Source organism: Lentinula edodes, assembly GCF_021015755.1.
Source record: "Lentinula edodes strain Le(Bin) 0899 ss11 chromosome Unknown C8R40scaffold_52, whole genome shotgun sequence".
NCBI classification, from domain to species: Eukaryota; Fungi; Basidiomycota; class Agaricomycetes; order Agaricales; family Omphalotaceae; genus Lentinula; species Lentinula edodes.
This window is the reverse complement of record NW_025764358.1, coordinates 291,070-308,000: the sequence shown is the minus strand read 5'-3', so window position 1 is coordinate 308,000 and position 16,931 is coordinate 291,070. Positions and strand designations below refer to the sequence as shown.

Here is a 16,931-nt window from a genome sequence, read left to right as displayed (position 1 = left end):
ACCAGTAGTTGGATAGGGAGTGCTGCGATGATTCTACGATATGAAATGAGTCGTGGATACAGAACATAATACCATTTCAACTCACCTTGATGAAAGAGAGAGTAGGCTTCTGTTTGAAACTGTGTTCAGTTCCAGACACCAACTCGTCCTCGGAGGCTGAGTTCATCTGAACAAAATTGACAAATCAAATTAATTGAGATTGGATCTAAAGATTCACCTCGACATCAGAGTCGAAACAAACGGATCTAAGTTCACGTTTGACGTCACGAGAGGAAGCAAATCTTGTAGCTTTCTTCTTGGACTTCTTCATGAAACAAGAATTATCGGAACGAGTAGATGCCTCGTGATCCGAATGAACAGAACGAGCATGATCGAGGAGGCGATTCCTAACAAAAGTGTTCTGAAAAGACTATTAATGTAAATGATCATTAATAAAATTGATACATACACGAGCATCATTAGCAAAAGCCATGAACTTGAGATGTTGCTCGAAGTGAGAATCACTGACGATGTCAGGGAATAGTTTGTGACCGAGACACAACGTATCGATAATGCTCTGACAAGCAGTCAAGTTAGAAATCTGTCTAACATGACTACAAAGAGTAACAGGCTTTTCCTGATAATAAACGAATTAAATTAATACGATTCAATTAAATTGAATGAATAAAACATACCAAGAGGTCATGTAGATACTCGGTAGACCGACGTAGGACAGAAATTGTTGCCTTGTCGGGATTGTTCGTCTTCTTGCCTTTGTACAAAGCAAGTAGCTGCTGCAAAGCACCCAAGTGGGACTCTGCAACTCAAGCAACGTCGAGATCCTTCTTGTGATGGACAGGCATGTTGGGATGAACGATGATAGATGTTGATGGAACTTTGTATGGATGAGAGCTCGACTGAGTTCGACTAATGCAAGTCGACTTGGAACGAATGGCATATTGAAAGCCAATTGGCCTGAGCTTTTATACCAAAACAGTGAAATCAAACTCCTGACCAAATTAGGACAACTGAGGACAGTTGGATTATTTAGTTTGGGGGAGGAGGATATCGATTTGATTGAAAATTTACAAATTTTCAATTAGACTAATAGTTTTGCAATCAGATTGAATGGTATTGCAAATGCAGCGACCCAGAATTGATCAAAGTGATCATACAGAAGGTCAAAATATGCGGAGTAAGTAAAGAAACTGCGCTCAGAACCTGAAAGTGGAGTTGAGAATACCTCCCGACGTCGTTATGATCAATGGCGAACGGAGATCGACTTGAGCACTCAGGACAATGAAGACAGTAAAGTCTTGTGAACCTGATCTTGCGTGAAAATTCATGCCAGGATCCGGAATGGAGTCTTACTTTGAACCCCTATTCAAAGGTGGATGTCATGCCCTGTCCCTAAAAAGCTCCCCTCGTTACCTCCTAGACATCCCAGAACCGCGTATCAGCTCCTTCCCACCTCCCAAATAACCTCCCATGACGGAACCCTAGCCAACCTTCCGACCAATGCTAACCTCCATCTGAAGCAACAGCTCCGCGACTCGTGTATGCCGCCGGACAATCCCCTATCAATTTAGCCTCATGGGTTCCGCACTTCACACCATCCCCATTGAATGCTCGTTTACTATAATGGTTCCTTGTCTACTCCTTTCGCCTATATAAGCACCATCGTAGCATAAACGTCCCTAGCTTGGTATATTTTGAACACACACCCTTTACATAGGTCCAGTCCCTGTCCCTTTGTACCTGCTACCTATACGGAATTCTCTTTACTCTCTATTTCTTTACCTCTGTTTCTCTCAACTCTTGTCTATCGTCTCTGCGATCGTCTATACGATCCAATACACGCTTTTACTTCATGTCTAAGCAATCCGAGTGAGTTCCCAAGCTCCCTCGAACAATACTAAAGCTCCCCAATGCCTACCACCTTGGTAAGCTAACCTCCCCAAACCTCCTCGAGCTCCCTAGCTATTCTATAAGCTTCAGGACCTTGATCTAAGCAACGTCAAAGCTACTCTTCACGTCGAACCACGTATCGCTTCTCCGTTACTACCTTCAACACTCTAGGACGTCCCTCCTTAAGCCCAGTTCCCGGGAACCTCCCCTTCCGGGCGTGTACCCTCTCGGGAGCCTACAACCTCGAGACCTAATCCTATCTACGACCTATTCGATTCCTATATTGACGTTCTAGCGAGTACAACTCCTACTACGCGATATTACAAGGTTCCATCTATCTACCTAACCTCCCTACGCCTTAGGGACCTCTCTGGACCTCCTAGGAACTCCCTCAAGGGTCACCATCTCTTCACCCCAGCCACTACTAGGTCATTCCTGTCCTCGGTCGCGGTTCCCGTAGCTCCCTTCGAGCTCCAGCCTGCTCCTAGCATGCTACAACATAAACCTTCATACACCAAACCCTACCTTAAGACCTATTTTGACCCAGGTCTTACAGTGGAACTCAGAGCTGGCTCGATAATTCGCAAGCACTCATTCAGATTAAAACATGAATTGAGTTGAACAGTGTATTGAGAGAACAGAAAATATATCTACTCATTCAAGTTAATAAGAATGAGCAAGTGTAGCTCTTCAATCAATTTAAATGGGATCAACAAAGTATTTGTCCCAGGACTTAGTTTCACTCATTCAAATTAATATGAAAATGAGCATGAGAGCTTGTAAATTGATATATACAGGATAGCAATAGCTATCCACAACAAAGAGTAATAGGTAAATCTACCTACAAGAAATACAAAAAACAAGAATAATACAAGATATAATTAGATTAATTAATCTAATTAGAACAAAATGGTCGCGAGTGACCGGTGGTCCTGAAAAGGTCCATAAAGAGATTTTGGGTTAAGAAACCCAGACGATAAGACCGCAAGTGGTCAGCTATGATGAGATATATGGGTTAAAAAACCCGTCCGTCCATGTATGACAAAATGTAAAGTAAAAAAAATAAAAATAAAAACAAAAGAACGCCCCGAAGACCCCAAGATCCAAGCTTTGAAAGCCTGAGCAAACTCAGATCCCCCTTTCAGGAGATGGAGTCGACTCAGTCAAACTTTCAATCTGAGGAAGGTCCAATTCAGTTTGAATTGGACTTCCCTCGGATAGGCTTGCCAGGTTTTCGACCCCCGAAGCCTTCTCAACGACAGTAATTGGAGGGGAGCCTTGAGTGTCAAGGGCCTCCAAAACTTCGACCGCAGATTCTGGGGGCTGAAAAGCATCTACCAGATGTCCGTCCGAGGTTATTGTTGCTGAAGAAGTGCCAGAATGGATGCTACGGAGTAGATCGATCCATTCTGCGGGCGTCCGATTGTCAAATTTCAACCCATTCAAATTGAATGGGCTGGACCACTGAAAAAGCGTGGACAGGAAAGTCCAATCCTCAACGGAAAGAGATTCGCGCTGAGGCTCGGCAGCCTTAAGGGCCTCGAGCACAACGATTGGGTCCTGACCAGCCTGTTGTAGATCCAGGAAAGACCGCAGGAAGGACTGGCGGGCCTGATCGAATAAGGCACCTAGCCCGTCCAGCTGCATACGGAGTTCCTGTGTGCGTTGAAGGGAGCTCGTCAAGTCTACATGAATAAAATTAAAAATCAGAATTAATAAATCAATTATAAGAAAAATAACTTACTGAGTGTGCTGCTTGTGGTGGCAACATGAAGCAAATTGAGTGCGTTCATAGCCAGGTCCACGTCCAGCAAGCACATACACTTGAGGCTCCGAGAGGAGCATGACTCACATTTGAGCCCTGGCAAGCAAGAAGCGTTCAGATTGAATTCTCCCCGGGACAAGGCTGAAACACAAGCTTGAGCCGGAATTGAAGGCTACAAAAAACACAATTAAATTGATTAAATGAACATAAAAGAATAGAGATCTTACATCACGAATTGAATGGTTAATCTGCAGTAAATCCTGCATCGTGAAGCTGGCCTTTTGGGTAGTCAAAATAACACCTAAATCAAGGAACTCGGGGTTCACGTCGAATATGGGGTTTTGGCGTTGCAAAGGCACGCTGTTCTATTCAAATTGATACAAATGAATCAGATTAAATAAAATAAGAATAAATTGGAAACTTACTCGGGCGTGTTCAATTCGTTTGAAAGGAGTAAAGCCTTCCGCCGAGTCTCCTGGCAATTTCAAACAACCCTGGTCATCGATGAGCAGGGTGGGACGGAAATTTGATGCCTTGGGAGGGGCGGGGGCGGATTTCGAAGATTTGAGACGTTTTGAGGGTGGAGGTACCACCTCCTCCTCTGTCTCGGACTCTTCGACATCCAAGACTTCCATTTGACGTGCTTTTCCTTTTGCGGCCTGACGAAGGCGAGGGGGAAGCCGGACGCGTTTGATTTGATAGGAAGGAGTTGCCAATTCTTCTGAATCAGGCGAAACCCGGGATTCCTCCACCACTTTGACAGTGGTTTTGGACCGAGCTGTCGCCTTGGGTTTCGGAGCAGACTTCTCCACCTTCTTCTTTGAAGAAGAAGCCTTGGGAAGTATGGGACGATCTTCTTTGAGAGGTGACTTGACATTGGAACGTCGCTCCACTAAAAGGAGAAAAACTGAATTAGATTAAATGAAGTTATAACAATGCGAAATATGAACGAATAGTAGAGGCATCAGCCATTAAGCTAGCCAATTCACGCTTACATTTGTTACGTTTCGGAGGGGACACCGACCGGTTCTCTTCAGAAGACTCGAAGGAATCCTCTACGGGTGAAGGTACCCGAGGGCCTCTGGGAAGCAAATGTGTCTCTGTCATTGAAGAACGAAGTGAAACGAATGGATCTAAATCCTTGGGAGAGGCAAGACGCATCATTGCACTGCCCTCTCGAAATCAAAGACAAAAAGGAATAGGGATAACAGGGAATTGTTTGAAATCGGAAGGACCCTACAACCAGGAATGAGAAAAACCAAATTAATAAATAAGTGAGATAAACGTACCAAAAAGGACGATTAGTGATTAAAGGGAATACCCCATTGTTGCTCCAGACTGTCGCGAAGGAAAGCAGAGAGACACTGAAATAGTCTGTCAGCCGTCCGGAGTACATGCTCTGCAAACAAAGGACAGTTGGCGCGCCCAATCCAAAAGTCGTGAACATAAGACTAGAACAATTAATTCGAATAAGAAGAATGAAATGAGAAAAGAAAATAAAAAGAGACGTACTAAAAAAGGTGCTGCCTCTTCAAAAGCATTGTAAGCTTCTCCCGAATCCAAAGAATCAGACGCCTCAATTAGGGGATGTAATATCTGAATAATCATGCGTGCAGAACAAAACAGATCCAATCCAGAAGCAACTGATAAATGGTGCGAAGAGCCGGGAGGGAAGCAGAATGGAACCAAGGCAGAAGAGTATGAAAAAGCCGGAAAAGGTTTAGAACTTTTATGGTCAGGCGAATTTTGTGAATCTAGGATGGGAGAAGAATATTCTCCCTCCAAAAGGCGTCGAAACAAATCACTCTCGAAGAAGAGAGGTTGCGAAGATTTGGATTTGAGACCCACTATCAGCTCTTGAGCCTCCGCTAATGAAGAAGGAAGAAGTGTGGTCGAAACTGCAGCCCGAGTTTGACTCGAGGTTGAAGCCATTTTGAATGAACGAGATGAAAGAAGGGAATAAAGAGAAAAACGGACTTCGACAAAAAATTGTTGAACCCCGTGCCCTGAACCAAATAAACGTACACACTGAATCAGTGCGTACGTCAGAGCAGCTCTCCGTCAAATGGAAGCTCGTTCTGTGACTAGATGATAAGAAGATTGTGAATTAAAATTTTGAAATGTGATAGGAATACCGAAAAAGTATTCAATTCAAATTGAGCACTAAACTGCTACGATTCGTAGCAGGCGTGTGAATAAATTGATAAGATGAGCGCTAGAAACCGATTTGAGGGCATCCAAATTGATTGGAGAGCACGAAGTAGAGATCCAAACCCAGTGATTTACATTAAAAGGAGATATAGTCTTGTCGAATCAATCTAATAACAGATTGGGTATCCTTTCCCTGTACAAAACTACGAATGACCGAGGACGGTCAAATTTTTTAGTTTGGGGGGGATGACACACCTAAATTTTGGCTAGACGTCTATGCTGTGAATTGTGACATTTTCACGTATAGATTTGTATCAAGAGGACTGTAATTGAGACCCAGATTGACAGTCAAAGTCAATACTGAATCAGTCTAATAAGTTGAAGGGACCATATACCCATACTACCACAAGTTGGTTAGTTTACCCATCCCCGATACTACCTTCGGATAGCAGTCTACCTGTTTGTCAAGCAGGATTATACCAGACTCGGACTACATCCGAAGGATGATCATTCACGTATGACATACCAAGGGTATTCTTATTGGACTTTACACTGGCAGGAGTTTGGAAGAACTTACTCAAGTGACCATGAGCTGAGGATTGACTTGAAATGACTTTCTAGAACTCAGGAATTATCAAATACTCCTTCTAGAACAAGATCATGCATTAATCTAAAAGACTGTGATTTAGTCTCATAGACCAATCAAGTTGCATGGTTGAGGAAAATGACTAGAAGAACGATTGAAGTACTGCGAGGCTCCGAAGACATATCAAATGAATGTCAAGGAGTCCTGACATAGAAAATATTGAAGAATGCAATTAAATGAATACTATGCGTAACTCCCTTGATAGAGTATAGACACAATGGGTGTCTATTGAAAGAGAGAAGCAATTAGTTTAATCCAGATGAATCAGATTGATAGGATTAGAATTGAGGAGAGCTGATTTGCCTCCGGACGAGGTGACAAACGATTGAAGTAAGTGTTGAATAGCAATGACAGTTGAACACCATTCGAGTCATTCTCTAAAAACAATTAAATTAAATGAATATTGAAGTACCTACCTATGTTTGGAGGTATACTACAATCTTGGAACCAATATGGGCCCAATAAGGTATCTGACCGATTGTAGAAGTTTCCTTGCGGTTCTGAACATTTATTGTATTAAATTAATTGTACTGTGCGATTCTATATTCTGTATATATAAATAGTGATCCGATGTATCTGGAATACAAGTGATTTTGGGACGACGTTGCAGTGCTAATCCGTAAAAAGGAAAGACACACTCCCGCCAGACTGAAACCTCTTCGCTAGCAGCCATTCGGGCCCGGCACTTGTGAGTATAGGAACGTCGTGTTCTGCTCCTTGTGACTGCGAGAAGTATATCCAGTTGTTGGGTATTCTTTGAACTTAGGATCAGTCGTTGGTCTTAAGGGCAAATCACGCTGTGTGGTTGTGCCAGCATATAGTTCTAGCCCTCCGTAGGGGTCTGTGTGTTTCGGTTTTAATTTACTTTGATTCAAACCCCCAATTCTTGATATACCCATGTCAATACAAGCAAAGCACAAATCGTGCTGAATCTACCTTAATCAAAGGAATATACCGAATCCTTAGAACGATTCAAATTGATTGATCAAAGCTTTGCGGAACCTTTGCCAATGCTACCCCTTGCTATTAAATAAATTTGATAGCAGTGAACTCGCATATTGTGTATTAGATTGATTGGTTGGAGTGCCCATTAGATTCCTTTCCTTTCTCTTTCACACAACAACGAGGCAAGCTCGTTACCGGAACCATGTAAGATCTGCACCCCTTCATAAACCAATCGATGTTTTTAATATCGATGGAACACCTAACTGAGCTGGACGGATAACCCATTTTGCACGTCTAGCACTCACAGTGGATAATCAAGAGCGATGGATGGACTTTCTGATCACCAACCTAACCTAGGAGGTGAAGACATCATCCTTGGACTCCCCTGGCTATGGAAGGTAAATCCGGAAATTGATTGGGAGAAAGGACGACTTTCAGTAAAGCCCCCTTGAGTAGCTATAGAAGAAGTCCCAGACTGTCATAAAGTACGCAGCCCCTATCATTTTCCTTTTCTCACCGTCTCGACGCCTTTACTTGTACGATACATCATCCCATCACTGTCAAACCCCCATCGATTACTGATCCATCGATTACTGATCCACCTGACCCATCTTCTCCTTCTACTGGCTTCCGCCACCTTCCTTGTTCCTAAACTGTACAGTATTACATCGTTGTTTCTCGCAGACCGGATTATGTATATATAGCCAACCCTCCACAGCCTGGTCCCTTATCTTGACCTCTCTGTCATTATCTGGGACCAGGTATGTGCTTACTTATTATTACCTATGACTACGATACTCAATATATCTCTGTCATTATCTGGGACCAGCCTGCCGCCGTTCTGCTTAGTCGCTCCGCCTTGTTGCCCTGTTCAGTTGCTCCGCCTCGCCGTTCTGCTTAGTCGCTCCGCTTTCCCGCTCCGTTAGTCACTCCGCCTCTGCTGCTTCGTGACACAGACGAGGAGATCTCATACTCTCATCTAGTCGCTGCTAACACAGAAAGCCCAACCCCTGAACTCCCGAACCTGGAACCTCCCACTGAACCCCCTCACATTGAGGTGCCACTGGAAGCGACCCTTGAAGAGAGTGAATCAGCAGTGGTGGAGGAACTGCCAATACACCGAATCTGAGCCAATCATAAAACTCGCCGGGCATGGGTAAAAGCAGGAATCCTAAAGGAACAGACTGAGGAAGTCTGGTGCGCTGCAGGATTCACTTACTCCCAGCAGCTAGCAGAGGAAGCCAACCGAGACAAACCTGTTAAAACCTTTGAAGAAATGATCCCTGAGCAGTACCGTGATTTCAAGAAGGTTTTCTCAGAATCTGCCTCCGAACAATTACCTGCCCACCAACCTTGGGACCATGCAATTGATCTCATACCTGGAGCACCAGCGACCATGCGCACCAAGATTTACCCCATGTCCCTAAACGAACAGGAGGAGTTGGATCGCTTCCTGGAAGAGAATCTGCAAAAAGGCTACATTGTTCCCTCCAAATCACCCATCTCGTCCCCAGTCTTCTTTGTGAAGAAGAAGGATGGGAAACTCCGTTTCGTACAGGATTACCGGAAACTGAATGAGTATACTGTGAAGAACCACTACCCCCTCCCATTGGTGGCTGATATAATTAGTCGGCTTCAAGGGGCTCGATATTTCACCAAGTTTGATGTACGCTGGGGCTATAACAATGTCAGAATCAAGGAAGGTTATGAATGGAAAGGGGCCTTTGCAACCACGCGAGGGCTGTTCGAGCCTAAGGTTATGTTCTTTGGTCTCACCAACTCCCCTGCAACCTTTCAAGCACTTATGAATGCTATATTTGCAAACCTCATTGCAGCTGGAAAGGTAGCGGTTTACCTAGACGACATCCTCATCTTTAGCAGTGATCTTCAGGAGCATCGACGAGTGGTACGGGAAGTACTAACCCGGTTGGAGAAGCATGTTCTATACCTACAACTGGAGAAGTGTGAATTCGAACAACAACAGATTGAATATCTAGGCCTTATTATATCGGAAGGGGAGGTGAGGATGGACCCGGTAAAGGTAGCTGCAGTTCGCGACTGGCCAGCCCCCACTAATCTTAGAGAGCTACGAGGATTCCTTGGATTTGCTAACTTCTACCGGCGCTTTATCCGGAACTTTGCAAGGATAGCCAGGCCGCTGAACGACCTCACTCGGAAAGATATATCCTTCACCTGGATGGACACCCAACAACAAGCATTTGATACCCTCCGAGAGGCCTTCATCTCTGCACCCATCCTAGCCCTATGGACACCGGACAGACCAACCCGAATCGAGGTAGATGCTTCAGGCTTTGCTACCGGCGGTGCCCTCATGCAGAAGCAAGATGATGGCCAATGGCATCCTGTTGCCTTCAGATCAGCCTCTATGCAACCAGCAGAACGAAACTACGAGATCTATGACCGGGAAATGCTAGCCATCATAGAACCGTTGAAGGACTGGAGGAACTTCCTAGAGGGACTACCCCAGCCATTTGACATTATCACTGATCACTCTAACCTTGAATTTTGGCGCACAGCTCAAGACCTCACCCGCCGCCAAGCTTGCTGGGCTCTATAACTTTCACGGTTTGACTTCCACATGATCCACCGCCCTGGTAGAATAAACACTCAGGCTGATGCTCTTTCCCGTATGGCAGCCCACCAGGTACTAGACAATGAGGATAATCGACAGCAGATAGTCCTTAAGCCCAACCATTTCACCAAAATTGCAGCTTCTATCTTACAGAACCCCTTAGAGGACCGCATCCGGAAAGCCTCACAGCAGGAAGCACAGGTATTGGAAGGTCTCAAAACAGTCAAAGAGTACAGACTACAGCGCTGGGCCAATGGAATCACTGAATGGAAGGAGGACAACGGTCTGGTCTACTACCGAGAACAAGTGTATGTGCCAGCAGACAATGACCTACGCACTGAAGTACTACGTCAATGTCATGACCATCCCACTGCTGGACACCCTGGGCTCCACAGAACACTCGATCTAGTTAGCACCCACTTCTGGTGGCCAACACTGTGTTCTTTTGTGGAGAAATATGTTGAGGGATGTGAGATCTGTGCCCGCAAGAAGATCCAATGACACCCACGAGCTGTAACTCAACCACTGGACGTACCATCCGGTCTATGGGAAGAGGTAGGGGTTGACCTGATAACGCAACTGCCTAACTCCCAAGGATACGACGCGGTCTTGGTCTGTACAGACCTGTATGGAAAATAAATCCATGCTATTCCTTGCACCAGCTCCATCACAGCTGAAGGTGTCGCCGATATCTACTACCGAGAGATCTTCCATCTCCATGGTCTTTCCCTCCACTTCAAATCCGACCACGGACCTCAGTTTGCAGCTAAACTCATGCGATCCCTCCTCGCTAGACTGGGAATCAAATCAGATCTAACCTCCGGATTGTAAGACCTGGGTCAAAATAGGTCTTAGGGTAGGTTTTGGTATGTGGAGGTTTATGTTGTAGCGTGCTAGGAGCAGGCTGGAGCTCGAAGGGAGCTACGAGAACCGCGACCGAGGACGGGAATGACCTAGTAGTGGTTGGAACGACGAGATGGTGACCCTTGAGGGGTTCCTAGGAGGTCCAGGGAGGTCCCTAATGCGTAGGGAGGTTCGGGACGAGTGCGGGACCGTAAGATATTGCGTAGTAGGAGTTGTACTCGCTAGAACGTCAATATAGAGTCGAGTAGGTAGTTTATGCAACGGGGTCTCGAGGGTGTAAGCTCCCGAGAAGGGATATGCCAGGGAGGGTAGGTCCCTGGGGGCTAGGTTGGAGGATGGTCGTCCTCGAGTGTGGGAGGTGGTAACGGAGAAGCAGTACGTAGTTCGACGTGAGGGGTAGCTTCGACGTTACCTAGATCGAGGTCCCGAAGCTTACGAAGTAGCTAGGGAGCTCTGGGAGGTTTGGGGAAGAGTAGCTCACCAAGCGGGTAGGCGTTGGGGAGCTTTAGTAATGTTCGAGGGAGCTCGGGGACTCACTCGGAAGGCTTAGACTTGAAGTAAAAGCGTATATTCGATCGTACCGACGATCAGAGAGACAATAGACAGAAGTAGAGAGAAACAGAGGTAGAGAAACAGAGAGGAAAGAGAAATCCGTATGGTTAGCAGGTACAAAGGGACAGGGACTGGACCTATGCAAAAGGGTGTGTGTTCAAAATATACCAAGCTGGCGCTTGGGGACGTTGCAGAGCTACTTAAATAGGTACGGGAAGTGAACAAGGGAACATCAGAACCTAGGGGGCATGAGGCAGATAATCGAGAGAGACAGGCGATCGAGATTGGTACTTAATGGGGCTGGTGTCGGAGGGCTTCGTACGCATGTCGGCATGGTTGTCCGGACGTTTTCAGGTTACTGTCTTGGGGAGGTGCGTACTGCCTCAGGGACGTCCTGGGGAGGTGGGAGGAGAGTCGGGAATGTGAGAACGTGTGGGCTGATGCTGGTGCTGGTCTGGTTATGGTCAGGGCATGACATTACCCCCCCTTGTAACCCCTTCGCGCCCTCGCGATGGGTTTTCGCGTTTCTTGGAAGGTCACCTGACATTCACGTGGTACCCGAAAATTTTCTTGTTTGAAGTCCGTCAGATATCTGCTTTCTTTTCCCTCTTCCCCCATCTCAGTTTTACGAGTCAAAACTCCTTCAACTGCAATGTCTACTCCAAATCGGCGCTCCAGATCGCGCACTCGATCTCCTCAGTTGCCCCACCTTACCACTTTGGGGGAAGTACCTTCTCCGGGTCCTGACTCCGATGGGGAGGTCGAGCAGGACCAACTGGCTTTTACCATCGAGTTCCCGTCTCGGCCACAAGTTCAACTGTTCGAAACAGTCTTTAATACTGGCAAGCCGCTGTCGAGTTACTGTCAAGATGATCCTTTGTGGCCTCTTTTGGCCGAGGTAGCTTCCCCTTGCTCTAATTGTTCGAAATCCCCGGGTAAATGCAAGGTTTTACCGAACTCCCCTCGATGCACAAACTGTTCTGCGAAAAAGACTTGTAGCCTGGGGAAGATCCTCCGGTATCGGTACTTTGCTCGTCGCTGCAACCAGGATCTCGCATATAGTCGTAGGTTTTTGGAGCTCCACGGAACTCCTGCTCATAAATCAACGTGGGGTATTCCTCTGAGTGTCTGGCGTCAGTACGACGTTGCCCTCCATGCTCGCACCTCTTCAACCTCCGCCCTCCTCGAATTGAACATGCTTGACGAGCAGGATGCTGCTGATGCTGATCAGCAAGAGTTGCAGGATTTCCTCGCCTTGCAACAGGGTGAAGCAGTAGTCGCCGCTAAACGTAAGCGCGACCGTTCTCCGATGCCTGTGGCGGGTCCTTCCGTCAAAAGGGTTCGGCAGGACGCTTCCAAGAAGCGTTCCCGTCGTAGGTCCCCTGAGGAGGAGGTAGTTCAAGAGGCTCCCCTTCGTGTCCGACTGGTGGTTCCTCCCAGTCGGTCGGTGGCAGCTTCCACTTCCACTCCACCCCCCCCTCGCGCCTCTCCTTCCTTAATGGAGGTATCCGGCGGGGACCTGCCAGTGCAGGGTCACAGCAATTTGGTTCGATTGGCGGCTGTTGCTGAAGCTCAGTCTGGTTTGGTTCAGCAACCCGTTGTTCCCCCCTCTATAAAGGGAGCAGGACCGAACCTCCTTTCCTCCAATATGCCTCCTGCTTCTCGTCCTACCCTGGTTCCGCGCGCTCTTGCTGCTCATCCCTACCGGGCTGAAAATCAACGTCTCGCGGCTCGCGTTCGGTTACTGGAGTCTCAGCTGGCTGATTCTCAGCGGGAGAATTCCTCCCTCACCTCTGCCCTTCGCGATACCTCTCATGCTCTCGAATCTCGACAACGAGAAGTAGAGCAGTTGCGGTCTTCTCGCCATGAGGTCCTGGAGCACGAAACGGAGTACCGACGCGTGTTGGATCAGTTCGTTGCTTTGGATGGAGCCTTACCGGGGACCCCTGGTCAAGTGAGTACTTAGTCTTCTCTTCCCTTTTAAGCCATAGTTGATTTCTTCTCCTCAGAGTATTTTGGAGCGTTTCCGAAAAATGGAAGGGGACCTTCGAGATGCTGTTAGGGAGCGCAAGGTCGCGGAGGAGAAGTTGTCCTCCTCTACTCGCAAGAGTTCACAGTTGACGACCACCCTGCTGTACCAACAAGGTCGTGTTGACGAGTCCAATGCTTTAGCAACACGTCAGCGTCGCCTGGTGGAAGAATTGCAAGAGGAGGTCCATCGTGCCCGCGATCGTGCCGCTTTTGTTGAGCAAATGGTCAAGGAGTACCCTGATGAGGGTTATTACGAAGTTGTCCTGCCTCCCCTTTCGCAGCTCGAAGGTGATCTTAACAAGGCTCGCGAGGACCTCCGCCGTGTTGCTACTCTTGCTCACCGCCTTCATTGTTCCGACCCTGCGACCGTCCTTCACCACCACCACCGTTATATTGGGGCGATTATCGAAGCTGTGGTCGCCTTCCTCCGTCGTGGGCTGGAGTCTGAAGACCCTGATATTGCTACCCACAACTTACATTTGGCGTTGGATTACATGCAGGCGGCTCGGGGTGTCCATGGGGATCTCTATATCCGGTCCATTAGCAGCATCCAATGGTTCTTTAACAACGCTGTGGACGAGGACGAGGGTCTCTATCGCCTGGTATTGGAACACTCCCGATTCGACAACGACAGTCCTTTCCTGACGGCTGCTCAGCATGCGGGTTTTGCCCCTCCCCCCGATAACTCCCTCGAACCTCCTCTTCACAGGCGAATGTTGGCACTGTCCACAGCTCTCCCTCATAGCGACGGCGTTGGGAGGTGGGATGATCTCGTTCCTGCCCTTCCCAGTGTCGACCAGCTGACTGTGGATTGGGAGCAGTTGATGTTGCGCTACATCCATCACATCACGGACGTTCCCTTGTCTGGCACGGATACCCAAGTTCCCATGTCGTCGGTGGAGCCTGGTACTGAGTCATTGGCCGAAGTAACTGTCGAGCAGCTTCCTGAGGCGCCCCCTCTGTTTTTGCCTGAGCAGGAGTCTCCGACCTCTCCTTCCCCTCCTCCTACGTCCCCCACTCTGCCTCCTCCTTTCGCATCTCTCGCCAATCTAACCATCGACCTTACTGGCGACGATGACGATTTGTATGAGACGGAGGAGTCTCGTATGGCTCGCGTTTCTATGTCAAGGGAAGTTGTTGATTCGGTGGCGGTTCAGAGTGTTGTTAAGGAAGAACCATTGTAGCGTCTTCCCATTCCTCGTGTAGGCCTTTTGTCACCCTGCCTCCTTGTTGTAATTTTGTGTTCTTATACCTTACGCCTGTCTGTTTTTCTCTCTCCTTTTTTTTTTTGTTTTTTGTTAACTAATGAGAATGTTCTTGGTACTGTTGTGAAAATCAATAAGTGAGAAATCGTCATGCATTCAGGTTCCGTGAGCCCTCCAATGTGCAGGTTGTCGTTAGATAGTCGTGAACATGGGGTTGTCGTCCCCGTCGTGTCTTCATTGCCCTCGTCCCACCCCTCTATTCCCTTCTACCTTCCCGGTCCTCCTCCTCATCTTCTCGTGCTTCCCGTTCCAACGAAGCCCATTGCAGACGTGAAGGCTGGCGTTTCCTCGGGTGGTGTTTGTGCCAGCTACGTAGGAGCTCAATCGAGCCCACCATACCTTCCCATCCTACCCAGGAGTTGAACTCGTCGTTATACCCTTCCCATTTTACGAGGTATTCCACTTCCTCCGGTCGTCCCTTCTTGGGCTTGGAGTCAAGGATGTCCTCGACAAAATGCTCCGTCTCCCCTTTTATGAAGATTGGGGGAGGCGGGGAGGTCTGGCGTTTGAATTTGTCGTGGAAGTGAGGTTTCAGTCTGTCGACATGGAACACATTGTGAATCTTGTGGAGGTCCCCAGGAAGGTCCAGTCGGTAGGCACGACTTCCTACTTTCGACAAGATTGTATAGGGACCTGTCCACTTGTGGTCTAGCTTCTTCATGGGTCGTCTAGTCCTGACGTTCTCCATGTTTAGCCAGACTTGATCACCCTCCTTCCAGTCCGGGGCCTCCTGGCGTTTTTGGTTCGCATACTTCGCATAGGCCTTGTTAGCTACCCCAATTCGTTCCTGGAGGTACGCATGTAGCTCCTTGAGGTTGGACGCGTACTCATTGACCTCCGCTCCCTGCACCTGTTCCAGCGTAATGGACAACTTTGGATGATAACCCTTGTTGGCGAAGAATGGTGAGACACCTGTAGTCGTGTTTGGGGTATTGTTGTATACGAATTCGGCCATTGGTAGGAGGAGGTCCCAGTCGTCTTGGTCGTAGGAGCAATATATTCGGAGGTACGCTTCCACGGATTGGTTCACTCGTTCCGTTTGTCCATCTGTCTGTGGGTGATACGCAGTGGATAGTCGGGACTCGATTCCTAATGCTCTACAGAGCTCCCTCCAGAATTGGGACACAAAGAGGGAGCCCCGGTCTGAAGTTATGTCGGAGGGCATCCCATGCTTTGAGAAGACGTATGTGATGAATAGATTGGCAAAGTCCTCCGCCTTATCCGTCGTATGACAAGGAACATATATGGCTTGTTTGGTGAGTCGGCAGACTACTACGAGGATGGCGTCGTATTTCTCTGGTCCCGCAGTGGCTGGGAGCTGGGTGATGTGATCTAGGGAGATTGAGGACCAAGGTCGTTGACCAATTGGTAACGGACGGAGGTTCCCGTAAGGTTTGGAGCGACTGGCTTTGGCTCTCAGACACGAGTGGCAGCTCCGCACGTAGTAGTTCACGTCTTTGGACAGTCCTTTCCAGAAGAACAGCTGGTTTACGAGCTTCTTGGTGCGTTTCTCCCCCGGATGTCCCCTTAGTTTATGGTCGTGGTACGACTGTAGGACCTCCCTTCGTAGGGTCCCAACGTCTGGGACGTATATACGACCTCCCCTCTTTATCAGCCCATCCTCCCAAACGATAGATTCCTCCTCGTTGCGTGCAATCCTCCTTAGTGCTTCAATTATAGTCGTGTCTTTGGAGCTTCCCTTACTCGATTCACTAGGAGGTCCTCGTTCATAAGGATGGTAGCGTTCAGTCGTTCTGGAGGTATGAGTACCCTTTCCCTCCCTGCTAAGGCCTGATCCCTTGAAGCTCCCTTCTTTGGGTATACGTCTGATCTGCGGGTGAGTGCGTCCGGCTTGGCTCCCAACCTCCCTGGGCGATAGTTGATGACAAAATCGTATCCTGAAAGGAGCTCTGCCCACCGGGCTTGTCGTGCTGTTAACTGCTTTGTAGTGGTGAAGTACTGGAGATTGTTATGGTCTGAGTATACTTGGATCTGGTGTCGGGATCCTTCGCAGTACGCCCTCCATTGTTTGAAGCAGTCCACGATAGCTAGGAGCTCCTTATCGTATATGTCGTAGTTTAGTTCCGCGGAGATCATTGATCGTGCATGGAAGGCGATAGGATGTATCTCCCCCGTTTCAGGATCCAGCTGTGATAGGATCCCTGCTATAGCCAAGTCGGAGGCATCACATTCGAGGACTACCGGTAGGTCCGGATTGTAATGTCCCAGAAC

General features: G+C 47.8%; 1 protein-coding gene across 1 annotated transcript; it reads left to right on the top strand.

Annotated features, from left to right (window-relative positions):
• Positions 1-1,907: 1,907 nt before the first annotated feature.
• C8R40DRAFT_1176482 (uncharacterized protein) lies at positions 1,908-2,508 on the top strand (the record flags this gene model as incomplete). The annotated part of the gene is made up of 3 exons (XM_046232523.1): positions 1,908-1,922; positions 1,978-2,023; positions 2,075-2,508. 3 exons carry the CDS (start codon positions 1,908-1,910, stop codon positions 2,506-2,508), a joined length of 495 nt encoding a protein of 164 aa, XP_046080860.1.
• Between the last annotated feature and the right edge of the window lie 14,423 nt (positions 2,509-16,931).